At 37.1% G+C, this 27374-nt stretch overlaps 3 protein-coding genes across 3 annotated transcripts; all 3 read right to left on the reverse strand.

The window, feature by feature from the left end:
* Positions 1 to 335: 335 nt before the first annotated feature.
* On the reverse strand, positions 336 to 15719 carry klhl24a (kelch-like family member 24a). The gene is made up of 8 exons (XM_028020825.1): positions 15449 to 15719; positions 14026 to 14144; positions 13107 to 13942; positions 11459 to 11643; positions 8733 to 8851; positions 4668 to 4856; positions 3053 to 3241; positions 336 to 2949 (listed from the first exon to the last, which is right to left on the reverse strand). Exons 2-8 carry the CDS (start codon positions 14098 to 14100, stop codon positions 2752 to 2754), a joined length of 1791 nt encoding a protein of 596 aa, XP_027876626.1. The 5' UTR covers positions 14101 to 14144; positions 15449 to 15719; the 3' UTR covers positions 336 to 2751.
* A 1159-nt stretch (positions 15720 to 16878) lies between these two features.
* Positions 16879 to 22487, reverse strand: LOC114147075 (probable G-protein coupled receptor 148). Its single transcript, XM_028021614.1, has 2 exons — positions 22411 to 22487; positions 16879 to 20280 (listed from the first exon to the last, which is right to left on the reverse strand). The coding sequence occupies exon 2, from the start codon at positions 20208 to 20210 to the stop codon at positions 19254 to 19256; it is 957 nt and encodes a 318-aa protein (XP_027877415.1). The 5' UTR covers positions 20211 to 20280; positions 22411 to 22487; the 3' UTR covers positions 16879 to 19253.
* A 441-nt stretch (positions 22488 to 22928) lies between these two features.
* On the reverse strand, positions 22929 to 27101 carry mterf4 (mitochondrial transcription termination factor 4). The gene is made up of 4 exons (XM_028021613.1): positions 26955 to 27101; positions 26351 to 26771; positions 25495 to 25679; positions 22929 to 23437 (listed from the first exon to the last, which is right to left on the reverse strand). The coding sequence occupies exons 1-4, from the start codon at positions 26979 to 26981 to the stop codon at positions 23033 to 23035; spliced, it is 1038 nt and encodes a 345-aa protein (XP_027877414.1). The 5' UTR covers positions 26982 to 27101; the 3' UTR covers positions 22929 to 23032.
* Between the last annotated feature and the right edge of the window lie 273 nt (positions 27102 to 27374).

Consider the following 27374-nt stretch of genomic DNA (forward strand, 5'->3'; position numbering starts at 1 on the left):
GAAAGAGTGGGGAAATGAAAACACGGAATTTTATCAGAGATGTTTCTCTGGATGTCATCAAGCAAGTTTTAAACAGTAGTAGTAATGTTTGTAAATATTTAGAACCGTATGTATAACTTTTAAGTTATGAAAATTTGCAATGCATTTAAACTTGTACAACAAATTCTTGTTTCCAAGATTTTACGTTGTATCATTATTACATCATTTATGTCAGTGATGAGTGTAGGTAAATTTATGTCAGGCTCTGTGTGTTTAATTTATTCTTATTGGGACAGACAGATCAATATGCAGACGTATATTTTTACTCTTAATGTGGACATTCATAAACCATTGCAAAGCATTTATAAAGAGTTTATTGATGTTCCTCTTACAACCAGTGCAACATGTTGCAGGTTACCAATATCCAAAATGTTCTCTTTCTTACATCATACATACAATAAACAATATCAAAAAGGCCAGATTAAATAGCCCTGTCATGATTTGTTTTAAGGCATACGGCACAGCATTTAACATGTTCAATCGTCCATCTTACATGCAGGTACAATCAATTATTTTTCAACACATATAAACTGGGACAAAAATCAGATTAACTTTGGTTGATATCTGTATTTATAATGAAGGGTAAACTATATATATGTTTGTGCTCAACTATTCCAGTCAGCATTTGCAATATACCATTTAACCTGTTGGAATGATGTTATCTGATCAACACACAAATACACATCTCACCGCAAAAAGAAGAAGAAGAAAAAAAAGAAATCCGATTAAACAAAATAACAGTATATAGGCTCATCACAAGCAGGCGATAAATGAAAGTTCATTGCAAAACCAATAAATCAAAATATCAGGACAATGTTTGTGTCTCAATTTAAAGGTATTTTAAAAATCTCAGCAGAAAGCACATTTGTTTCTCATTCTCACTATTTTAAGCCTTTTTCTTACATTAACCCATCCTTTAACCCGTCCAGCTGGCCTTCTGAGTTAGCACATTATAAAAACAAACAAACAAAAAAAAATTATGTGTGGAGAAGAGAATCAAGAGGTTCGTAATTTCAAGGCCTAACACCAAATTAAGCTGTCTCATAGCATGCTTGATGAATAAAAGGAAATAACCCCAACAGTGTTGTTGATTTTCAGAGATAAAAATATATGTAACGCTCACTGTCCACAGAGTAACTTGTGCATTTCTAAGTGGTAATACATGCATAGATTGTTCCTGTTGTCCTAAAAATGGCAAGAAACTCTCCAAATGTGTTCAGTTTGTCAGTTTTGGAAGAACTCAAAGCCATTAAAGATGATTTACTGTTTTGTGCACTTTACATGAAAGTAAAGGTAATTTTGTTTCTAAATCTGCCTACATTGAAAAAGGTTTTGTCAAAGTGCACAGCTGGGGATCTTAGTTACAGAAAAACACAAAAAACAACAACAACAACAATGTTTTCCATACAAAGAGAAACCTTTAAAGTTATATTCACAGCAATTCTCTGGTCTATCAATACCAACTTGTAAAACAAAAAACAAAATAAACTTTACAGATTGTGAGCCACAAAGTCGTAAATCTTTAGCATGTACTCTTAACCCCATATGTGAGGTATACCATTGCTGCACACCTTCACCGACCAGCAAACACACATACAGACAAACGCACCCTTGGTTACCCAGAGTTACATCTTTGTATGTTAATGTTTAAGTGAGAGGCGCCAGCCTCAATTAAGAGTTAGCAGTTGTGCCGTGCTTATGCTACAACTTGATGTCAAACCTGCTGGATTCCAACACATCCAGGCTGAGTCATAAAAGTCACACATCCATACTTGTCATGCACACACATCAGTTATTCAGAGCGATCCTTGAGTTTGATCTACAAAGGTTTCTAACTAACAAAACCACCCACATGTCCCAAACACCAAAAAGCTGACAGTAATACTCATCTGACACACCAATGATGTAAATAATATGACATGCTTTTATAAAAAAAAATAAAAAGACATATAAATTAAAGAAATATATATATATATATATATATATATATATATATATATATTTAAAAAACATGAGAAATCAGTTAATTGCAATGGAGAACACAAATAGTAATGTAGAAAACAAACTGAGGTGATGAAACAATGTGGAACAGGTGAGGGGAAACAAGCTTGTGAAGAGGGAACTTGCGAGGAAAAAACTGAAACAACAGAGCAGAGCTATCACTGACAACTGATTAATGTGTTACTTCAGCCTCTTTTCAACGGGTTAGGGCTGTAAATGGATAAAAGAACTGATAATGTGGTACCATAGTCAGCTGGCTGACTGTTGCCCACATTTCAGCACAATTACAAATCAGTGAATAAAAAAATACAGTTTAAATATATATATACAGTACAGACCAAACGTTTAGACACACCTTCTCATTGAATTCAATGAGAAAGTGTGTCCAAACTTTTGGTCTGTACTGTATATAATTTTTTTTTTAAAAATACTTATACTTCTAATTAGTATTTCCATATGCTCTGCTGTATGGAAATATTAGGAACCAGGTCAGTGGGGTACATTTTAGATTGCCTAATCTAAAATATGTGCAGATTGCCCCAAAAAAGACAAAATGATGGGAAAGAATAAATTAGCTCCCTGCTCCTTTAATTTGAACTAATTCAGATGTCTTTTGTTTAAATGTAATATGTGTCTATGTGAAGTACATAAAAAGTTTGGCTATAGTGGTGTGTCCTCACATGTCGCTTGTCTGTGTTTCTGTGTTTAGAGTCATGGCTTGGTTTTGTCACAATAGCGGTGGATGGTTACACATCCATGGTAGCAGATGGGTCGTGGCATGCCATGATCTCCTGACATGAGGCCTGTCGCTGGGTCATAGCATACGATTGTATCTGTAGCTTCACCATTTTCCCCTTGGCCACCAAGGATATAGATCTTCCCGTTAACCACTGACATGCCACAACTTTCCTGTAAAGAGACCAAAACAAAGGTTTCAAAATGCTGCTTAAGACTATGTACTTTATATCTCACTTGCTCAGACTTTAAAACGATCTGAATCTAAATCAGTCACCTGTTTGGTAAAGGTGTGGCACACAAGCATCCAGTAGTCTTGTGTTGGGTCGTAGCAATAAAGGTTCTTGGTAAGGCCACCGCAGACATAGATCAGGTTGTTGAGGGACACAGCTGTGATGCAGCGCTTAGCGATGGGGATGCTGGCCCGTAGTAACCATGTATTTGTATTTGGATCAAAGCACTGAACCTGTAAGGTACAGTTGCATGATTAGTAAGAAAAAGATACAAAATTCAAGTATAAAATGTAAATAAATTGGAACCCGAAATAAGGTACAACGGAGTATGTGACATGGATTTGAGGAGTCTTGTGAACTGAGATAAGCTTCAAACATCAATGTATTTAGTTAGAACACAGGGGAGAAGAGTACAAAGTTTAAAGAACTTTACAGATATGTTTTCCGATTTTTGCCCAGTCTTTTTGTTGAGTCACAAAAAATCATCTTAATTTAGGCAAGACAAAAGCTTGGCATATTTTTCTAAAACTCTAGAGGGTTGTGGTCATAGAGATAAATGCTTTCGCAAGGAACTATATATTTAACATAGACTCCACACCATCTTTGGTCTCTGTCTATTTCTGATATGAAATCCTTATCACTGTGGCAAATGAGGACTCTTGTCACTCTGAGATTCTTTTGAGTTGGTTCATTGAAGTAAAGTCTGCTTACATTTCAGATTCCTCTGTAGTAAGGTAGAAGACAGTGAGCCATGCAGACAGACAGGCACCCATCTTTATCTAATCACTTATCAGACAACCAGATTACCACCTTGCCATACTGTGTGTGCTTCTAATGTGAGCAAACATCCTGCAACTCCTTTGAGTAAAATGACTACCTCTGTGGAATTCAGGATTCTCAAGAAAGGCACTCGGGTTTTTACTACGATGCCAATCATCAGAAGACATAATCACACTTTTCCAGCAAACTGTCATGCCTGGATTTATGGTGTGTTTCTGGTTTAGCATTCAATAGGAGAGCTAAATCTTCTTTAAATTTCTTACAGTTATTGTGGCTCAACGTGTACCTGGAAAATCCATTTAATTATTGTCATCATAGCTTTTAATTGACATTCAGTTTCTTTCATTTTCAGTGCTGTGTAGAAGTGCAACCCTGTCATGTTATTGACGATATGGATTTGTTGTTCAATTACAAGCACAACCCTTGACATAACTGACCAGTGAACATCCAATGTATTAATTCAAACAGAAGTTTTTCATCCACCAAGAAATAATGGCATTAGTTTAGTTCTGCAGCCTATAAAATCTGTTGGGAAATGATCTATTGTTACATTTTAATGGGCAATGTAGATCTTGATGCAATCAGGACTCTGAACCAGATCAGACCTGCAGAGACCGTTTGACTTGCATAAATTACTAAAAAGAAAAAAAATACAGCTTGTCTTTCATCCTTTTACAGAACTAACCAACGAAAAAGTAGACAAACTGCCATTTTTTCTTACTTTTTTCAAACAGAACTTAATCTTTAGCACTAAATTACTGCTTCCATGCATTAACAAAGAAAACTTTATAACTGAGAGAATCCCACTGTAGTTAAAACACACCTCCGATACAACATGTGTTTACTGTGTGGGAGGGAGAACACACATCTGTTTCTCACCTTGTCTGAACAAGTTTCATCATCCGGGCCTCCTCCAATAACATAGAGCTTGCCGCTGCAGCTGGCCACAGCTGGAGAACTGACTGCCTCTTTCATTGGAGCCACTTCTGTCCAGCGGTTGGAGAAGGAGTCGTAGCACTCCACACTGCTCAGGCGGCTCTGCCCATCATAGCCACCCACAGCGTAGACCTGAGGACAGAAACGTAGGAAATCAGTGAAACACAGGAATATCTGTCACGCGCAACAAAGGTTTCCTTCATGGCAGCATTTTGAAACAGAGTTATCCAACTAAATTGCTCCACAATATTATAAAAAATGTTTTTATTTAAAGTTTGTGAGCATAAATAATAGGTGCTCACCTGAACACTTAAGAAACCAGTTAGTCAGGTCCGGAAGACGAACAACGTTCTGTCGGTAGACAAAGAGGTATGCTCCTCCTTGTTTTTATGTCTGTACCACAATATCCTGACTATTTTTGTCAAATTAGCAGATACATGCCACCTAGCAGTTAACCAAATTGCCTTTTTTTTTTTTTTTTACATATCAAATGATTGAAGGATTTTGTGTTTTTCACATTTGAAAGAAAAACATTCTTGAAAAAGATTACACCAGTGCAGAGGAGGTTAAACTATGCATCATCAGAGTAGAATTTCTCAACAGGAACCCTCCAGGCAGTTGCTGACTCCCGGAAATAAAAATAAAAGGGAACCCAAATGCATAAAATTAAAGAGAAGAAAGCTAATTCAAAAGACGGAACATATTGGGGTCCACAGATGTGTGTGTTTGTCTGCTGGGTAGAGGTGGGACATGTAACTACTGCTTTTTCCAACTGAAAAACTGTCATTCATTGGTTTTCGGTTTCAACGTGTGTTGCTTTCAAACGATTCTTTTGGTTTTCTGTAACAATCAAAAATGCACAACACAGTAACATGTACATCTTTATTGTGAAGTTGCTTCAGTACTTTGAAGTCCAAAATAAGACCATAATCACTTAGGCCAAGTTCAGATTGTATAACACTCTTGATATTTTGTAACAAAACACTGGCTGATCGTTACTATAAATAAAAAAAACACACATTAAGACAGGAACTTATGGCACCTAGAGATAAATCCACTATAATTAGACACTGTTCTTTTTTTCACCCAAGTTTTTGCTGAAGTCAAACAATTTTTACCCACTCACATCTAATGAGCATACTGTATATTTAAACTGAAAGCTTCAGAGTGATATAGGACTTTTGTGTGTGGTCTTATAAGAAATGAAACATGTACATTTAGCTTTATCAGATTTACTATTTTTAATACACTGACCCCTTAATAGTTCAGTAAATATATCCAGAAATTGTCCTGCTAAATGACAACAGTGGCAGTATATTTAAAAAACCATACTATTTTTAATACACTGACCCCTTAATAGTTCAGTAAATATATCCAGAAATTGTCCTGCTAAATGACAACAGTGGCAGTATATTTAAAAAACCATAACAACTATGGTTATAACATACGTGATTTTAACGCCACGAAACATATATAGATACTAAAACAACAAAAAACACTAAACCAACTGCTTAATGACAGCTGAACAATCAACCACTTCCTAAAAAAAAGATAACAATAATGGTAGGGAAGTAGGTGAGAGTGAGCTGATAATTATAGACCAAAAAAAAATCCACGATCTATCTATTACCGGAGAGGAAAAAAACAATTATGACCCATTTCTGAAAATGCGTTGTTCATGCAGGACCAGTCTAACAGGAGAATCATCATTAGAAGTTTAAACCAAGAGTAGATAAGAATGACTGTGAGGTATGCGTGCATACAGCAAGCATTTTCAGTCATGCAAAAGCATATCTGATTTTCTACGATGCAAAGTGGCAGGACGGGGACTGCTAGTGGAATGTTTTAACATAATAAAGGATGAACATGTGTATGTGATGATTATAGTGGGTTGTTTACAGCATGTGGGCTTGCAACAGAGTTGTCCATCAAAAGAGGAAATTACAGACTGAATGAGGAAATAATTAGGGACAAGCTGAGGGGGGAAGGGAGTAACTCTTCTGAAGTATGTCAGGGAGAAACAATCGAAAGAGATACTGAAAGATAGAAATAACCTTAAAGAATCTTTAGTAAGATCATGACAAAAAACATTCACGAGAAAAAAAATGAGGAACCATCAAGCATTAAATGCCACAGTTGTGACAAAGGGGAAAGAAAACTCTGAAATGGATGTAGTCACCTTAATTATCAAGTTTTAACAGATTGCGCAATAAAAAGATATACGCAAATTGAGAAATATAAAAGAAATATAGATATAAACCTACTTGGATTAAAGACCAATGAGTGTTTTTTTCTATCATACCGTAAATCCATGTAATCAATGATCTTCTTATACAATATTTTCATATATACAGTATATATACATTTATATGTATACATAATAGTCCTACAACTGTTTTAAACAGTATTTTTGCAATCTTAATGTGTAGCTAAATAGTATTTAAACAAATAGAGATTCAAATATACACCTCAAAAACCTTTTCAAGTGTTGAGTACTGCCTTTTTATAGCCACATTATAACCACCGAGCTAATTAGCACATTGTTGTGGGAGCACAAATCAAATGTGTTTGCTGTGATAAAACAATTAGGAATTTTGGGTGCAGTTTTGAGGTCATAGGTCAAATCTCCTTGAGCCATGATTCTTTAAATCAATCAGAGTTCAGTTTGAGGCTGAAGCTTTCCAGGAATACCTGCTATTATCCATGCTCAGCATGTTTGTGCTTAAACATGTACATGTTTGTCAGTAAAAGATATGTAGTTTTAAATTAAGACTGTACATTATGTGCTTGTTAAGCTATGCTAATTTACTTATTACATGATGATTACAATTATTTAGTACTTCTTTTTACATATTAACAAAAAAATGCATTACATTTCATGAGATATTTAAGCCATAAGTCATTTGTGCTATTTTTGGATACCACCGTCTAGTCTGTACAGATTCCGCTCCTGTAGGATGAATTTATTTTCCTACATAAACATTGTATCACATATCTTATATGGTCTGAAATGTAGTCTAACGTTTTGATTTTATGTGTATTGAGGTATTTGTCAGCTGCTTTGCTCGCTATCTATGGCTAGTGCTGAGATGGATGAAGCCTGATACAGACTAGTGGATTCAACTTGTTCTTAACTTGGAAGCATGAAGTGCTGGCACTCATCCGCTGAACTCACATTGCCCTCAGAGAAGAATGTCCACCTGTCCAGAATGAAACCGCACCTTATTTACTCCAATCCATGTTTTCAAATCTGCCAACTGGCATAAACGAGATAACGAGATTCTAATCAAAAATATTTAGTGTAAGTGGGATTGAAAAAAAAAATAGTATGAACATCTAACATTAGTGAGTCATCACTTTGTATGCAAGGTCTGAAAAAGACCAGCATGTCAACCACTAAGTAATTAGTTTACTATTATAAGAAGAAGAAACGAAAGCAGTTCAATTATGTGCCTGAACATCCTCATACTCTTTACCTTACCAAGTTCTTCAGAATTTCTCAATAACACCTACACCAGACCGAATCATTCATTTTGTGAGTAAGCAATGATGAGTACTTTGCCCTCCCCTGTTGAAGATTCTTCAACTCTGTTGAAGAATTCTTCAACAGCGTTTTCATAAACAAGGATTATAGTTTCGCCGTAACACCTACAGTATTTACTCTACTATTAAGGGTCATGTACCAAATCCTGCTGCCACCCAGATAGTTTGCATGCAAAAAACGCCATCTTCTATATGGTGAAAACAAACCCCAGACACCCACAGCAGATGCTTTGCATCATGATCTATTTAGAAACTCTTTTACCCAAAAGCCAGACTGAAGTATTTAAGTTTGTTGGATCTCGTGCAAAACATCCCCGGCAGTGAGAATTACGCAACTATGCAACTTCAGCCGGCGACAAGCCTGGCATTGCTGTGGCTCAAGCAGCAGTTAAAATATAAAGCTGGGATGTATAAAAAAGTTAAAAACCCCATTTAAAACATGAGGATTTACATTTTTTTTAATACCTTGCCCAGTAGGACACCCATCTTGTGTCTCCAGCGGCCCTTGACAAGAGAAGCCACTTTGATCCAAAGGTTGAGCTGGGAGTTGTACAGCCACACATCCCTGCTGTTAATGCGTCCTCCTGCAAATGCAATACAACATTATTAGTACAATCTCGACAACTTTATGTGGAAAAAAAGGGCAGAAACAAAGAGAATCTGTTAGCCAGACACATGTACAAAGTTTACCAACTGCCATGTGTTATTTTAAATCTATGCCTCCAGCACAAATGCAAGATACATGCATATCTTCACCTAATTTTGTTAACTGACTGCTAGAGCAGCAAAACACATTTCAAATCTATTGAGTGAGATCACAAAGGGTAAATTTAGAATTGGAGTTATTTCATAGGCTTGTACAGGAAAAAAAAGTTGGTTTTGTTTGAGATAAAAAAGAACAATGATAAGTATGTTATTGTGTCACAGGCACGCATTCAACAAGTGACAACATGTGCCTGAAATCTCACAATAAACCTCTCACCACTCATCAAAGAGATGCACTATTAGATATTATACATTAGATATTCCCAATGCATTCAATTATCTTCAGGCCTATCCAACTGTCAAAATTTCTGACTGCATATCTACACCCTATACTGTTTCTTTGATAATGAAGAAACAATAATCAGTCATTTCAAATTAAGCAAAAAGACAGATAAAGATCTGCAAAGCAAGTTAGACCCAACAGGTGCCTACTTAATAATCCGCCAGATACTTAAAGAGCCAGACAGTCTGTTGCCCTTGAGGCCTCAATTAAAAATTTGTAAGACAGAACATGTCAATGGAAGAAGAGTTTCTTAAAAGAGAAAAAGGGATTTAGAAAGATAATGTTTTAAATAACGAGTCAAAACCTGAATGTTCCAATAAAGTATGTGTGAAATAAATGTCATAATTTGCTTTTATTCCAGCTTTGTTTCGGCTGCCACAATGTATGAGGTTCATTTAGCTTTGGTCCAGCATATAATGCTCATCTATATGACAGAAAACAGTTTAATGAAATTTTATCCATACATTGGCACGCTTCCTGTCAGTGGACAGTGAAACAATACTTTTTGTATGTGCAGCTGAGCCAAGCAGTTTACAGGCTACAGCTGTGCTTGGGTACAGGCTGGAAGGCCTGTGTTTGTACCAGTTTCCTGTGTGAAAAGGGACAGACACAGACAGGAGGAAAGCACACCAGTGCTGTTAAAAGTATAGAGGACAATCAGTCATAAAAAAGATCAAATGCTTAACAATGGGGAAAAAAAATAGGGCAGTGAAGACCATAAGACTATAAACAAGTAACGCATATGTATTGTATATGTTAGGCATAAAACTGTGGGGGAGGAGTAATATATGTTTTTAAGCAGCGCACGAGAGCAGATTTATAACTCATGTGAGGACTTGGCACATGAGCAGAACAAAGCAGACTCTTTGCTGAGGGAGACACTTCATTTTTTTTCCCTCTCTTTTGACTTGTTTTTCCTCTTTTTTCTTACGCTACTCAGCTGTTTATCTGCATTAATGTTAATAGTTTCTTTAAACATGTCTAAACACAACCAGTACCTATGGGCTCTCCACACTTTCCGTAATAGAATTTTCTTTCAAATAATTTTACCAAAGGAAAAATGTGAATCAACCCTTAAACAATATGCAGCTACTCTACGTGCTGCAACCTGGAAGCAGAACTTAAGTCCCTTAAGCTTAACAACAATCTGTATTCATTTGCTAAAATAAATTAGGTCATAGAAATGTCTTGCATAATCTAGGTCTTATTTTTTTTTCTCTTAGAGGAGACTTTGTGCTCTTTTGGCCACAGTTCATTTAAAAAATGAAGCAGTTTCCAGGAGGCCATGACAGATGCAATATATAAGGTTCAGATTTTTTCCAAAGCTCTTCACTGTAAAATCTTTAGAAACCAATAAGTGTTTCTAGAATGTGTTATACATGCAGCTCTATGAAAGCTGTTACAATAGAGATTAACTAAATAATAAGAGTTAGCTGACAAATAAAGGCGTCTCCTAGTACTGAACTCTGAGAGTTCAGCCAGATGTTTTCAATAAAAGATGCCAAGGCTTTAAAAACATGACAGAGGGGAAAATTGATCATAGGCTTTCTTGCCAATATTAAAAATACTGGACGGTAAGAAAGATGAGCACTAACTTTAAAGGTGTTCTAATGATTTATTTTTATTTTTTTTGGAATAACATTGTCCTTCTAAATAATTAAGATGAACTTGACTTTGACTAGTTTTTCAGGAAGATACTTGAAAGAAGGAGTATTAACTGCCCTAGCACATAAATATGGAAAAGTATTTTCTACATTGCAAATATTTATTGGTAGTTAATCATCCTCAACAAAGCACGAAAGAAAAAAAAGATACAATGGTACGCTAATGTCTGCTACAAGGCATCTATTTATACAGCGAAGTCGGGCATGTCACTGTCACAACTGCTTAAATAAAAATGATTTTCAATAATAGCTGCTTTCATTAAGGAGTTTCCTTCTGCAACATGTGCTTCCAGATCAATGGCATAGGTAAAAGGTTAAGGTTAGGTAAGTAAATACAGAGATCCTATTGACCAACCCACCAGACTGACATCAGAACTGTTGATCTTCCATTTTGGTTTGACTAATTTAGTTTGCTTGATTTTAAGACTCCAAAAGTTTTCGCTAATACAAAGAATGTAACAAATACAACATGATCTTACCAGACACCAAGATGTCATTACGCAAGGTGCAGACAGCATACTCTGACTTGGTGAACTCAGGCAGCTTTGCCAGGGATTTCCATTCCCCTGTGACTGGATCATAGCAATCATTGTAGGGCAGGTTGAAGCCCCCCACTCGCTCACAACCTCCAACCACTACAATCACCTCTGAGTAACCAGTCGACCTGTGCGGAGAAGAGTGAGTAGATGTCAGAAATAAAAATGTGAGATATCATAGCAACAACAAATAACCCCCCCCCCCCCCCCCCCCCCAAATTAACATTTTCCAGTCAGTTTAAAAAAACAACAGACAAACTACGGTAGTCTAAATATGGTCTCGTCTGTCACCTTATGAAGGAACTTTGCATACAAATCCACATTTGTCAAAGGCACGATTTATAATTAACTTCAAGATAAAGTTCAGATCATTTAAGACATACAGCAGCATAAGACTTGGTTAGAAAGAAGACTTGAGCAGAATCTCCATGATCACAAAGGTTTGTTCTTAGACTGATGAATACACAAAGGTACAGCTTTTCCTTAGCATGTGAGAGAAAGCAGACCCAACACTGGCAGGTGTTGAGGGGCTTCAGCTGTGTGCTTAGCTGTCTACATACAGACAGACACACACACACACACACACACACGCACCCCACTAAAAGACTTTGTTGCACACAAGCGGTTAAGCTACATCTGTTGGAGTGTGTGTACAACAGATCAATTATATTCCTGGCACCTCTGAAGAAAGCAGAGGCGCTGGTGTACAAACCAAGCCAGAATATAGAGGATCTGTTTTGACCACCATTTTGGCCCTCTAGGCAAATGGAGAACACAATAAAGGAAGGGATGAACTGCTCAACTGGTTTGCTGATTTGAACAGCTCAACCTGTATGATGACAATGCACCTGAAATACATGTTGCACAGCCTTAATAACTGACAACTGGAACTGGTCCCATTTTAACCATTGCAGCGTTTCAAATTTCAAACACAGCTGCCTTGCCGTTTGCTAGGGGACAGCCCACCATATGCTCATTTTAGTATCATGTTTAGAAAGTATCAGTCAGCTCAAGCCTTTGTCCTTTGTTAATGAGTTCAACTGGACACCCCTACAGCAACAAAAGAACAAACCACCAAAAATAAATGAAAATCCAGTAAATTGGTGAAAGGTAAACAAACAGGAACACAGGAAAGAAAAAACATGTGATGTGAGCTTCACCTGTGGCATGATCACAAGGCTCGACATTTTCAATTGATTGCTATTTCTTGCATCATATCTTTTTTCTTTTTTTAAAATCTGTCTATGTTTGAACATGCCTGGCTCCCCTCTATCATTTACATTTCAAGACAGTGCTACAAAACAAAGCCAAGTGAGCGCCAAACTTGTCTCTTCAGCACAATAACACTCCCTGTCTGTGTCTCGCTCACAAGCATGTACAACAACAACACCACAACCACAGCAGCCAGGAGCACAGAGTACATTAGCAACTTGCCATCAAAAGAAAACAAAAACAGGAATGGCAGACGTATGTAAAAAAAGATATCTTTCTGAGGAAATTAGTCATTTGAAGTCACACTACTTCCACAGACTTTCATATTTAAGTTGCCTGAAACCTTCCTCATACCAAAGAATGCTAACATTTTCTTTACCTGCGTGGACGAGTTCTGGGTGACATCATTTCGTTTCCTAGCACGTGGTAGCGCCTGGCCTCATGGAGGAGCTGGTAGCACTCTGGAGCGTTCTGGATGAGCTCGTCTCCCTCCACTGTCTGGACGAAGTAATTGGGATGAAGCAGGGGCAACCGAACGTGCTGCAGCAAACTCTTTAGCATGCTTCGCCTTTGGTCCACGTTGTGGTACACCCATTTCATCACTGCCTCAAACACTATCTCCTCCTTACTGACGGACAAATCTTCTTTGCCAATATAGTCTTTCAGCTCTTCAACCCGTAGGTCAAGGAACTCTTCGTGGTGTGACACCTCTGAGAAGTTTGCCAGGGCGTAACTTTTGCAGCGACTAGCAAGCTGCTTGAGAGAGTGAGTATCTGCAAAGCGCTGAATGCCAATACAGTTGCATGGGTCAAGCTGGTCCTCTAGGAACTTTGCACAAGCATCCCGCAGTGTGGCGATCTGGAAGAGGTTGGCGGTTTCAAAGAGAAACTGGACATTCTCGGTGGTGATCTTGGCACGGCCAGTGTAAACATAGTTGAGGAAGGTCTCCATCGCCTCGGCCACAATCCCGTTGATTTCAACCAGCATCTCCCTGCTCTCACGGTGATCATTGCAGAACATGGCTTTGAAGTAGGAAGAGCAGGCACAGAGAACAGCGCGGTGGCAGGGAAACTCGCGGCCCTCCACGCTGATAACCACATCAGTGAAAAGGCGGCAGTCGCGGAACTCATTGAACACCTGAAGGATTCCCTCTGAATGTGACGCACCAGAGCAGAAGTCAAAGACATCGCCTACTTTGCATTCAACTGGTAAAACCTTAAGGAAAAAATTACAGTCATAAATATGTTTAAAAAATTGTGGCTAACATAAAATATACTTAAAATCAGAAGACTCAGTACCTTGCGTTTGACAAGTGGTGATTCTTTGGTGTCTGAGATACTGCTGTTTATTCTCCTGCCCAGAACCAACACCATGGCTGCTACCGTTAACTGAAATGCGCCTTAAATTTTTGGGTAATCTAAAAAGATGAAATGAAAGATACCACAGCATTATTCATCATGTGGTTGTCCATTTGGACAAAGAGTGGAGAATAAGGAAGGGGCAAGAGAAGCAGAAATATTACCCTAATTGGATCAGTAGGTACAACATAAAACTAAAGCTTGTCTTATAAAGTGCCATGAAATGACATTCAAAGTAAAGTGGCACTATATAAATAAGTTGAATTTAATTAAAATCTAAGTTAACTGTGCATAAGCGAAAAGAAAATAATCAATCTTGTGGAAAAAGATAGATGTTTTCAATTGGGTAAATACAGGTGACAAATAAATACACCCTACTTCCTCTAGCGTGCTCATCACCTCTGCAAACAGTTGTGCCCTGGAGCACAATTGCTTGCATGAGACTGAGGATGACAAAGAGGAAGAGGCGGGAAAGAAACGGTTGGAGAGGCCAACCTACATGCCATTCAGGTTTGTTTTGAAAGAAACTGGTAATGAGGGATGCTATAAGAGAAAATGTCATGAGCGCTTGAGTAAGTGAGTCCGGACTGCCAACAGATAATCTTGAGTAACTTTTTTGCATCATTTAAAAAAAAAAAAAAAAACTTTTATCTTTTGCTATTGTCACTTTTTATAATACAAAAAAGTACAAATGCATAGACCAACCAAATTTCTTAACCAAGACAAAGTGTTTTCTTCTCCTCTGGAAAAAAAACATTCTTTAGCTTTAGAGAAAAAAAATTATGACTTGGGCTATACTGCCTGCTTCAAAACCTAACAACAACACAGGCCTACTGAGGTCATTTATCCCTTGTTATTTTTAACTTGGACTCAACCCATTCACGTGTCTTATTTGCCAGCAGCGCTGCAGCGGGTCACTGCAGCCAGGCAGATTACAATACAAGTTTAGCCAGGAGGCGTCTGACATTTCCTGTGTGAATGAGCTATACTGCTTAGGAAACAAAGAAAACATGGCATATATATAGAAACACTGGGCTAAAGCAAACAGAGATCTAATAATAAAACCATCTGAACTTACGTATCTATTTGTGTTTTTATTTTCATATTAAGCTGGATATATCCCCTTTTTTTAAATTAAAATGTTGTAATATGTTATTACTGTTCATTAATTAAAGAGCGTGCAGCTGCGTGGTGAGATCAGTTAAACAAAGCAGAGCTGGCTCGCGCCCGACCGTTACTGGTTTGGCAAACTGATAAAGTTGGTTAGATTCTAGAAAAAACAAATAAATAATTACAACAGAGCGAGAAACAAGCCCAACAAATGTCTGCAAATAATAACAGTTTTACAAGACAAAAGCGTTACCGTGAAAATGTCCAGATGCGGCCTCTGTTTTCTGTCACAAGTAAAGGAAAAACAAAGGGGGGGGGGGGGGAAAGTATTAGGAAAAAAAAATAAAACTCTATCTTAAAAACGCTCGCCACTAACTTAACATATCTTCCATCGCACTGTTGTGAAAAAATAACTTGGCTGCAACACAGTCAGGACATTTTGACGTGCTCCGAAGGCAAAAACAAAGACTCTAAACTACCTGACCCTGTTGTAAACAGAACCCTTTATATACATCTACTTGTCAAGGGGAAAAAAATACGTTCCACTGGGCCTACGCAGATTTTACTGATGCATCCTGGGAAACCGAGTCTCTTTTCCTTCCAGAGATGTAGACTTGTCCGGCAAGAAAACTACACTCCCCAAGAGGCTCCAGTTCTCCACGTGGCTTCCCTTTGTTTGCAAACAAACGCAAGTTTCATCGGAAGAAAAATCCACAACAAGAAGTGGCTGCAGGATCAAAAAATACGAAAATAACCGATAGCGTTGCCTTTTAAACCATTGTTATAAAAACCTGTGTGTGATGTTTAGTGTTTTGCAGAGTTAAATTGCTTACAAAAAGATTTCAATGTTTACATATGGACAAATAACAGTGCATAAAAATGGTTATCATACTTTACGTCGTCTAATTTTATATCTATCGACCGATCAAAACAAAATGATGGTCACTACCCTTCCCCCACGCTTCCCCTGCAGGTGAGAAGGAAGAAGGAACATAGCTGGAACAAAGGACGTCATAACTTCCTGCCAATGTTGCAAAATACTTTTCAAGAGGTTTAAACTGGATCACCTTACACTTCCAACGAAGTAAACAACAATGCATATGGAAAAGCCTAATCGTTAAGCTTAACATAAACCACAGGTGATGGTCAAATTCCACAATATTGCTACTTTTTGAAAATATGCTTAAAGCCAGTATTACCAGATTAGTTACCAAAATCAAGACACGGGGGAAATTAGTGGAGGACAAAGCATTGTGGTTTATGCGGTGTACTAAAACACCTGGCGGTCAAGTTGACCAAAACCAAGCCACCTAATAGGAGAAGACCTAAGTTGTTTTTTTTTCGTGGACACAACTGTTTTGCAAATGAGGCAAATACAAATGAAACTTTACTGTTCAATAAATAGAAAGTTGTTATTACAGAACTGTAAATACCGGCAAATTTCACGACATGCCAAATGTGCTATGAAGTTTAGGTACTCAGGCGCTTCTGCTGTACTTGTTAGACAGACAAATGTGTCCCTCTGCTGTTGAGCTGCTGTAGCACACAAATAGACTATAGGTCCTCCATCAAACGGTGTCTGACTCATTACCGCCATTCATTTCCCTTCATGGTCCATAAATTATGTCAGTGATCTATTTACACACCCTGTTTTAGACAAACAAGGCTTTGAAAGCAAACATTGCGAAGTGCTTTTTTTAGTATGGTCATAAACTGTAGTCCATCAACATGTTCCACAAGACTTTTTATACAACATCAGGCAGTACATTTTACATAGCAAAATTGTTAAATCTCCAAACATAAACATACAAATTTAACAAGCTTAGCAGCAGCTTGTGTAACATTTATAGCAATTTCAGACCTCTCAGGCACAAAATAGGAAATACTTATTAATCAAACTGAGTTCTTTAAATAACAAAATACACCATATAACAAATAACTACAGGCTGCAGCGATGTTGCATCCTCGTTGGAAATTATATATCAGCCAGCATATAACACATTGACTTTTCAATTGTTAATTAAGAGATTTCTTAAATAAAATGGATTGTCCTTTACTTTAAGAGTGTCAGAAAAATTTGACAGAAGAGTCATAATCATTTATAACGCTTTCAACAGTATGACAAAATAAAGAATTAACTGACGATAAAAGGTTACAGATCACAAGACATTTAAATGTAGTGCCGCTGAAGAGAGCATTGAAAATTAAACACCTTTCTGTTTGTTCTCTGTCCTGTCTTTATCTTTGCAGAGTTATTTAGGTCTCCAAATAAATGGTGAGAGGACAAGGGGCAGCATATAGCCTTGACATTTGCATCACAGGTCAACGGAAATACATATTAAACTTCCATATACTCACACACTCAGGCCTCAGTTTTGGAGTGGTCAGCTAAAATTACATGTATGCCTTTGATCTGCGGGAGAAAGCTGAAATACCTTGAGAGAAACCATGCATGTTCAGGGAGAAATATTGCAACTAGTAATCAAACCCAGGATGTTCTTGCTGCAAAGCAACAGTGCTAACAACTGTTTCACAGTGCAGTCCCGAGAAGAACACTTTCATTTGAAATTATACAAAATAAGGCAAATTAACTATGCACGATGTGATTAGAAATACTCTCGTCACACAAAATAAACTGCAAGCTATCCAGATGTGCAACACTTGCAACATGGTCACCATAAAAGAGAATTCACCAGCCATAGTTTGAAGACTTAACCAGGAAAAACCTCATAACAAAATAATGTACTGGTGAGATTGTAAGAAAATGGCACATTTAGTAAATAGGACTTCAAGTTAATCCAAAGTAAGATGGAGTAAGAGTTCTAATAGCAGTAAGAATGCAACATAATAATAATAATACTAATAATAATAATAATAATAATAACAATTATTATTATTATTGTATTTAATTTCTGCTGGGATTTAGAAAGTATCTTTGAATTGAATTTGAGCAGTTAAAAACTAGCAAGATAACAGCTTTTCACTGCTTGCTGTTTCTGGAAGTCAGTAACTAAGGAAAATGTCAAACTGACAACTATTTTGAATGTTTTTTCTTATAACTAAAAAGAAAGGGTACATTAGTCATGGCATTATGTGTTTAAAAAATATCTAGTTGGTTTTTGTGTGTTTAACTATATTATTGATTCATGAACCGTAATCTAAAAAATTGAGAAATAAGAAGTCAGCTGCTTTTTCGACAGTGAAAACATTTGATCATTTCACATCCACACATTTCCTGAGATTGACAAAATTTCCATTTGGATTTAACATTTCAGCACGGACTGAAAACATATTAATCCTAATGAAAAACAATTTCAAACAAAAGTGTGTACAGTGCAGGACTTTTACGGATAAGGAAATCAGGGCAGCAATCAAGATCCCAACCCTGATTTTCAGAACACAAGTAAAATTTTTCAGATTTAGTTTATCTGATCCTGTTAGCATTGAAAGCTGCAGTAGGTGCACTGCAACTCGTGACTCTATATTTGAGAAATAAGTTTTTACATATAAATATATATAAAAAGTTTTTACAATTATTACAATGTTCTGACAGTATAATAAGAGGGAGATCCTCTGTGAAAAAATCAAGCTCCTCTGTCCCCTGGTACAGTCAACGTCATATCACCATACTTCTGCCATCTACTCTCCTCATTGCTCTGATTGGTTGTTTCTGAATGGGAGCAGTGTATTTCTTCATATGGCAGTAGGACCACAGGGAGGAGGCAAAATATAATTTTTTTTATTTTTTTCACAGATTATCTGTCTCATGTTATCCTGGCAGGACACAGTGAGGTTGAAAAGATATGTGAAAAACACTTTTATATATAAAAGTTACATACTGCACCTTTAATGTTGCAAAAAGTGTCTTTTGATATTTACAAACAAAAGTTAGACTTATTTTTTTTAGTAAAATACAGACCTTTATGCAACCAATTACAAAAATCTAGCCCTGATGGCATTATGTATGTACAGTCAATGAATATATCAAACAAAATAGATAGCCCCCAATACAAACCTAGTGGTAATAGGTCTTAAATGTGGGCAGATCCTAAGAGTCTTTATGATAATGTGTTTTCTCTGTTTCTTCTGTGACGGTGTAGCAGAAGTGTGAGACTTTCAGAAATCTCTCGGTACCTTAGCCCATACAGGTAAGGAGCAAATGCTCTGGGAAGCAGCATGAGAAAATTAGCATTGACGGTACTGATCCACACGCGAAGATCCTGACTTACGTTTTTCTTCTGAAAGATGTAGATCTCTAGGGCAAAAACAAAGCCAGGGGCAAAGTAGAGCAGCAGCAGAACCCCATGGACCAGCACTGTGACCCGAGCCCTAGAGAAGCGGCTGTGCCAAATTCCCTGCATCCTTGTCACCATGTAAAGCCGGATGTAGCAGTAAAAAATTAAAAAAGTGCAGATCAGTGCTGCTACAAGAAAGTACATGTCGATCCCCCCTATGTTCTTGACTTTAAAGAAACCGAGGGAGATGAGAGCCAAACACACGGTTACATTGTCGTTAGAAAGCTCTTCCTTCATCATCATCATTAAGGTGAACGGATAAATGGCGCACAGCAACCAAACCACCCCTAGTATGCAGTTGGTCTGGGCAGGCGAGAGAAGGTTATGGTACTGGAGAGGCCAGCGGACGGCGGCAAAGGTGTCGACCACCATGAGTGTCACGGTGATGATGGCACAGCTGTAGGCCGTGACAAGGAGAGTTGTGAATAGCTCACAAACAAACCAGGGTATCTCTGCTCTCACAGCATTACCAATCAATGTGACCAGGTTGAGGATGAGGAAGAGCATGTCTGCGATCAGGGTGTTGGCCACCAACAGGTAGCGGGTCTCCCTACGCAAAGCACGGGACAGGAAAATGCAGACCAGCAGAACAGGGTTGGCTATAAATGTGGCAAAAGAGATGACGGCAGTGGGGATGCAAAACAGATGAAGATGCCAGCGCTCCATGCTTTCAATCCAGTCCATTGTGAGGTTAGAAATGAGCGGACGAGATGATGTCATTGTGATTTTGCGTCGAAGAGGAAGCACTGATGAATGATTTATGTGGCTCTGTACTTCGTCCGGCAATGTCCTGCAAAAGAAAAAAAAATACCATAAACTACTGTAAACAGAGAGCACCCTCTTTAAAATATGAGCATGTAACAAACCAGGTCCATTGCACAAGCAACATTTTTAATCATAAAATATATAGTGGTTAAATTAAGCTATTAGAAAAAAGAAAATCAACATGATTTACAAATGAATATATGTAAATCTTTATGTAGCATGCCAGTTAGAACGACCCATGCTGGCAAATGAATGTTTAATTTTTTCATTTGAGCAATTACTGTTTTTGTGTGATTTGTAAAACAAGCTGATTTGCAAAATAAATCTCTCTGAAAAATAATTCTACAAAATAAATTCTAAAAAATGTTGTTACATCACTTTTATGAGTTTGTAATACTTTTACATTTTAGGCAGTAGATCCTGTCCATTATTCCTAAATGGAGAATTGCTACATGCATGTTTTCAGTGGTTGAACTTGCTAATTTTATCACTGCTTTTAACCAATTGATGTTACCTGGATAACTGGTTGCACTATTTATAGCTTCTGATTTTTTTTTTTTTTTAACCTCCTTAGCAACATATCTAAATTTACCTGGGCAGATTAGGAGCTGAGAGTTACTAAAGTCCTTCCTTCCATCCAGACAACGAACCTATGGATTTGTTGCCATATATTCTGATACAGTGGTGAATTCCAGTTTCAACAGGTATGTTTTAAAGATGAAAATCGGCCTAAATGGTTTGTAGACATTCAGGCAGGTCTATGTCACATATACACTCAAGGCCCAGGTTGGGAGCAAAGTCTGGACTACCATAACCTTTTATGTTGCCCACTAGAGTTTAGAGGAAAATATAAATAGAAAATTCAAGATAATGTTGTTTACACCCATACTTCAGAGAATTTAACTATCTTGTCATATCTACAACTGTATTTTTGCAGTGTGCAGTTTTTATCTGCATTCTCCCAAATTACATCAATGTGAAAAGATGTTCAATATTATTTAACTTTAACTCATTGAATGCAGAGAAAGATATTCATTCACGTTTTAACAATTTGTTAATGGGTTGTTTTATCAATGCATTCTGCCATAACACGGCCTTTGAGAACACTCATGATGTGAATATGGCAAAAAATCAAAATGAGTTTGACACTCCTGGTCTACGTAAACCAGCAAAAAAGACGAGCATCGGATTTCAAACTAAAATACTATAAATGACTAACATCATAAATTTGGCTATATCATATTATATGATTGGGGAGTTAATGTTAGTCTTGTTTTATTTTTTAAATTTGATGTTTTTAAGTATTGGATGTATATTTAAGAGTGTTGTATGGGAGCAAAGGGATAGTTACAATCTGTCCAAATATATATTTGGAAACCCAACTAATGTACAAGCTAATGTACATTTTAGTATCAGACATATTTCTGCAATCACTAGTACAACAACTGAGATATTCTGCATCATCTCTGTAATACAAGCAACTCACAATTGTGCAGCTGCTTTATGAGCATGAAGTTCTGACTGATGCATACTGATCTGGTAAATTTTCTTTTATAAAAACTAACATATAAAATGGAAACAATACACAGCTGATAAAACCTGAACACTTACTCTATTTTAGGTTAAAATGTGTGTTGTTTACACCCATACTTCAGAAAATGTAACTATCTTGTGATATTGCAGTTGAATCTCACCAGGTGGGATCCATAAAATTCTTGTAGCTCACTCATAATCTGTTCATTGAATGATGTTAATTCAATTTTGCAGCAGTGGAAGCTTAATGGTGGAAATAGGTCACATAACTTTAAATACTTCACCATGTTAGCACAGATTAATATGGAAATGAGCAATCCATACTTCTTGCCAACATACCAATAAAGGTTGATTATTAGAGACTCTACTTTTAAAAATAGAAAAAAAAACAAATAAAAAAAAATGGTTCTTACATATTAAAGAATGACATGATTAAGTTGATTTCAACCTGCTTAAGTAATCGATTTAATAGGGCAATGCTTATGATAAATACATTTTAAAGGTTCAAACAGTATAAATACCACCACAGTACAGATAGATCTGACACAAACTGAACTGGATAAAATTCAGTCTTGGCAAAAACAAACCATGATATTTTATTGATTGAATGAAGGTATCTTACCTTATTTCTAAGAGAAAATGCTGCTTGTGCTGCACAAATCAATGATAGTCCATTGTACAACGTCTCTCACACGCTGCTTCTATCTCTATAGATTCTTTGTTGACTCAGTGATAAGAGAAGCAAAAAGCTGCGGCCACTTGTTGGTGACATAGTAACAGGGTGGAGCTTTTTAGGCTTTTAGCATTGCTTATACTGTTTTTTTTTTCTTCTTCTCATCTTTAAGCTATTAATCTGATTTGGATCTTTTTTTTTTTATTACAATATTTCATTGCAGAATAGCAAAGATCAAATTTAGTTGAATTAAAAATCAAAAAACCAAATTGCACCATCCACATCTGATGCTGTGTGAGTTAAGGTCACCCTAACGTCATCACACTTCAGCCTAATGACGCCACCTAAACAAATACAAAAATTAATTCCTCATCAGCAGACTGAGAAACAACAGACACAACAGGGCCATGTTTGGTTATAATACTCTTTGATACTAGTAAACAGGTATGAAGAGACAGAAGAAGCAATAAAAATAAAAGGATTTCATTTATTAAATTAGATGCATAAATTTAGTGATTACTGCCATTTATTCTTTGTGATATGCTTTCTTCTCACGCTTCCCTTTTATTCATTATTTTTTCTTCTTCTTATTGTATCCACTTTTTCCTCTGGTTTCCTCCTCCTCTTCATTATCCTCCTCTTCCTCCTCCTCCTTCTCATCATCCTCACTATAAGATTCAATGCTGCCATGCTCGAACTCTTCCTCCTTCCACTCTCTTGCCAAGAGTTTCTGAAACACATCATACTCCTCAGGTGATGCCTGGGCAACATCTGCGGTGAACGTCCCCTCGTCCACATTAAGGATTCCGTCCAGTTTGGGGTTAATTATAGTAGTCTGTCCTTTCTTGTCTGGGGTTTGATACAAGCCTCGCCGCTCCAGGAAAGTGTGCCGACAGCGCACGTTGTCTAGACTGAAACGAAACAGCCTGCACTTCACCATCTCGGCCTGTTTGACACCCATTCTGAAGTAAACGTACTGTGGAGAGAGTATTTGATGTATGCAGTTAGGAAGAACAAGAAACAAATAAAACAATAATAATCAGAGAATGCATAAAATATACTGCTCAAAAAAATAAAGGGAACACTTTAAGTGTTAAACACCTGTTTAAGTGTTCCCTTTATTTTTTTGAGCAGTGTATATAAACAGAATATATATATATATATATATATATATATATATATATATATATATATATATATACAGTACAGACCAAAAGTTTGGACACACCTTTTAATTCAACGAGTTTCCTTTATTTTCATGACTATTGACATTGTAGATTCACACTGAAGGCATCAAAACTATGAATAATACATATGGAAATATGCACTAAACAAAAAAGTGTAAAACAAATGAAAATACCCCTTATATTCTAGTTTCTTCAAAGTAGCAACCTTTTGCTGTGATTACTGCTTTGTACACACTCTGCATTTTCTTGATGAGCTTCAAGAGGTAGTCACCTGAAATGGTTTTCACTTCATAGGTGCCCTGTCAGGTTAATAAGTGGGATTTAATGCCTTATAAATAGTCATGAAAATAAAGAAAACCCATTGAATTAGAAGGTGTGTCCAAACGTTTGGTCTGTACTGTATATAGTAGTAATATAAAGTAATTTGTTGAGTGCGGTACAACTCTTATTAGTAGCTTGCTTATTTCATTATATAGTAAAAGGCTGTTATTAACCAAGCAATATTGCCATGTAGAGAAGTCACTTCACAGCAATCCAAAAACAACATTGTAGCCATCAGGGGGAGCTACACTGCTGCATGTCAGTGTCACACAAACAGTGACATCAAAGATGTGGGTTAAGACAAAGTGCAACATACAGACCTGGTCAAAATTTTTGGTACCCCTCTGGTATTGGCCAAAAAACCTTCAATGACCACTGAAATTATTTGAAACGAACAAAAGCATTTTACTGAAAGTTAACAGGGGGGGGGACAGGTTGTAAAATTGACATTTGAGCTTGAGTGTTGCTTTGATTCTTTCTTGCATGTTTACGAAAACCTTTAATCTCTTGTGGCATCCATTCACTCGTGCCTAAATGTTTGCCTTCACAAAGCGCTGCCTATTTCCACAAAGCCCCTCCTGTTGCCTCCACTCCCTGCGCTTCCCCACTAAGCTCCTCCGGACAAGCAGCTGTAGCAATTAGCAAACACCTGGTGAAACTGTGCATCTGCTGATCTTATCACACAAGCCATGTCTCATTTCAGGACTCCTATTTTAAATGGCATAACAGAAAGAGCAGGAGCTTCTTAAAGACACAGAGGCCAATTTCAAGGGCTCAAATTGTGATATCAAATTCTTATGGTTATCTTTGATACATACAATATTTTTTAACAACTAAAGGTAACATATTTACTTGATTATGCTACAAAATGGCACCATGTGTCTGGAAAACACACAGTACCATCTCTTTATTATGTACAATAAAGAGAACCTCTTTATTGCATAACAATAAAGAGAACCTCTTTATTGTTATGCACAGACATGGTACTATGGTATGGTGTTAACCAACGAAAATCAGATACTATTTTTGAATTGTAGTTTAACAGAATAATGAAAAAAAATAAACAAATAAAACAGGCCTAGACAAAAATGATTGTACTTGTAATAAGAAATTGAAAATTATTTCTTATTACATGTTAAACTAAGCTATGTCCTCTAATCGGTCAGTCTGAATATTTAAAGGATGACAAGTAGCATCTGTGCCGTTTGGTGACATGGTGTTTACCACACCTAAAATGGACATTTTCATGTATTATTTTTGTTAGTTTCAATTTTTTTCAGCGACCATGGCCTTTGTGCTCAATAACAGAGACCATTAACGAGTTACCAACAATTTTGTCTATTGTGTATGAAAGTGGGCTGATAAATACACTAATAATCAAACTTGGACAATCTGTAAAAGGAATTGGGGTTAGGGTTGGTAGTAGGTGGGTGTGGTCTTAAAATGAAGTGGGCTGCTTAAGTAAGTTCTTCTTAGAGATCTTTACAATATTAACCCCATTTGTTTCACTTCTTTACTTACTGACCTGAAACTTGTACTCTAGCTGGTCCAGGTCCTCCAACACCACTGCAGGACTATCTCTGAGGATTTCTGCCACTTGCTGGGTGGTAAACAGACACTTCTCTCTGAGGAACTGCACCACAGATTTGACAGACTTCATCGGCACGGTTAGGATCTTTGGGTAGTGGGACACGGTTCTCTGAAGACTCCCTACAGGGGAGATGAAGAGACATTTCGGTTTGATATAAGTACCAAACCTTGTAAATATATATAAATCTTTTGAATTTCTTCACATTTGTACCATATTATAATCACAAACTTCAATTATTATTTTTTTAAAATTTGATGTGATATACCATCACAACATAGTGCAAGTAGTATGTATTTATTTTACAGTTACACATTTGAATTTTTACCTATATTTAGCTGTATCCATTTTCTAAAACGTTTTTACCAGCATTCATAGCACTGCTGAATAAACCCATCCATCATCATGTGCTGGGCATGGTGTTAGCGTTAAAATCTAGTCTTAGTCCTCCACCACAAATATAATTTTGCATGTAGAATAAAGTGCTTAAATTTAGCCTCATCTGACCTGAGAACATTCTTCAACGGGTTTGTTGTGATTCATACAGGGTATGAAGCAAACTGCGGATAGAACCATGGCTTTCTTTCATCAAGAGCAGATCGCATGAATACTAGATTTTTCTGACTTTTATTTAAAAAATAATAATCCAAATATCCTTGAACCCTTCACAATCATGCACCATGATGTGTTGGGTTATCAAATAAACGTGACAAAATGTGGAAAGTTCATGAATACTTTGCAAAGTACTATACAGTGCTTTGCAAAAGTACTTTGCTTTGAAAAATAATCTCACCTTCAACCAAACCCAGATGCCGTAGCTGGGTTATCCGCTGCTGAAGCTGAACGTCTTTAACCGTGTAGAGCTCTGGACATTTGTCCAGCAGTTTATGCACAGTGGTGGGGTTAAGCCCCAGGACAAACAGCACTGACAGCGTTGATAAGACGTGTTTGGCAGCATTCCCTCCTTTCATCCTGGACACACTGTCATACAATTGTTCTGCCTGGTACTCTGTGAATCCCATGTCGAGCAAAGACCTCAGAGACAGCTCAGCAGAGTTTCTCTTGTTGTGTTGTAATAGAGAAGGGGTCAGATTTGAAACGGAGCAAAGCAGTCTGCAGCTGAGGCTCGAAGGGAGATTAGATGCTTTACACGTCTTAAACTGGACTGGGATGGAAGTGGAATTGGGAACATAGTTTAGTTTTTGTCGAAGAACCTGTGGAGGAAAAATAAAACGTTCGAAGGTTGTACCAGTTTCATAAGCTGCATGTCGAACTTTAAGGGCTTTTTAACAATACTTCTGAGCTAATTGGATCAATAAATCACACACTCCAAAATCCAACTATATTCAGATTAAATTATAATAAAGTACATAATGTCAAAAGGCATTTCAACTAACCTGCAGTACAACAACACGGGTCCCCATGGTGGTACGTTGTTCTCAGTTGTCCGACTGAAAATCTAGTGCCAAGGCAACGTTCCGGTGAGTTATTCGATTCCTTGGTGCACAACTTGCGCTCAAGAACCGGGGTTCATCTAAAATTACAATACAGAATTAATAGGGAATCCGTGGATGATGAAGACCAAATCCTCTTAAAAAGGTGTTGTGTTTGGTGTGTGTTTTAAGTTCAAAGTTCAGTTTTTTACTGGATTTGGGGGAAAAAATAATCATCAATCTTGCAGTGCTTGTTGTGATGGAGGGTTTTTCAGGGGACAAATGGATGATGGGCATAATAGGATGAATTGAGGATGTTTTGTGTCTTTTGCAGGCAACGGGAGGTATAAATCTATGAAGGACTGTCAACCTGTCCATGGTGCA

Source organism: Xiphophorus couchianus, chromosome 6 (genome assembly GCF_001444195.1).
Source record: "Xiphophorus couchianus chromosome 6, X_couchianus-1.0, whole genome shotgun sequence".
Lineage (NCBI taxonomy): Eukaryota > Metazoa > Chordata > Actinopteri > Cyprinodontiformes > Poeciliidae > Xiphophorus > Xiphophorus couchianus.

Coding starts and splice junctions, on each gene's coding strand:
- mterf4 (XM_028021613.1), bottom strand. CDS start 26,981: ATGGGGACCCGTGTTGTTGTACTGCAG. Junction 26,772..26,954: donor CCCGTGTTGTTGTACTGCAG/GTTAGTTGAAAT, acceptor TTTCCTCCACAG/GTTCTTCGACAAAAACTAAA. Junction 25,680..26,350: donor GCATCTGGGTTTGGTTGAAG/GTGAGATTATTT, acceptor TCTCCCCTGTAG/GGAGTCTTCAGAGAACCGTG.
- LOC114147075 (XM_028021614.1), bottom strand. CDS start 20,210: ATGACATCATCTCGTCCGCTCATTTCTAACCTCACAATGGACTGGATT.
- klhl24a (XM_028020825.1), bottom strand. CDS start 14,100: ATGGTGTTGGTTCTGGGCAGGAGAATAAACAGCAGTATCTCAGACACC. Junction 13,943..14,025: donor CACCACTTGTCAAACGCAAG/GTACTGAGTCTT, acceptor TTTTTCCTTAAG/GTTTTACCAGTTGAATGCAA. Junction 4,857..8,732: donor TGGGTGTCCTACTGGGCAAG/GTATTAAAAAAA, acceptor TTCTGTCCTCAG/GTCTACGCTGTGGGTGGCTA.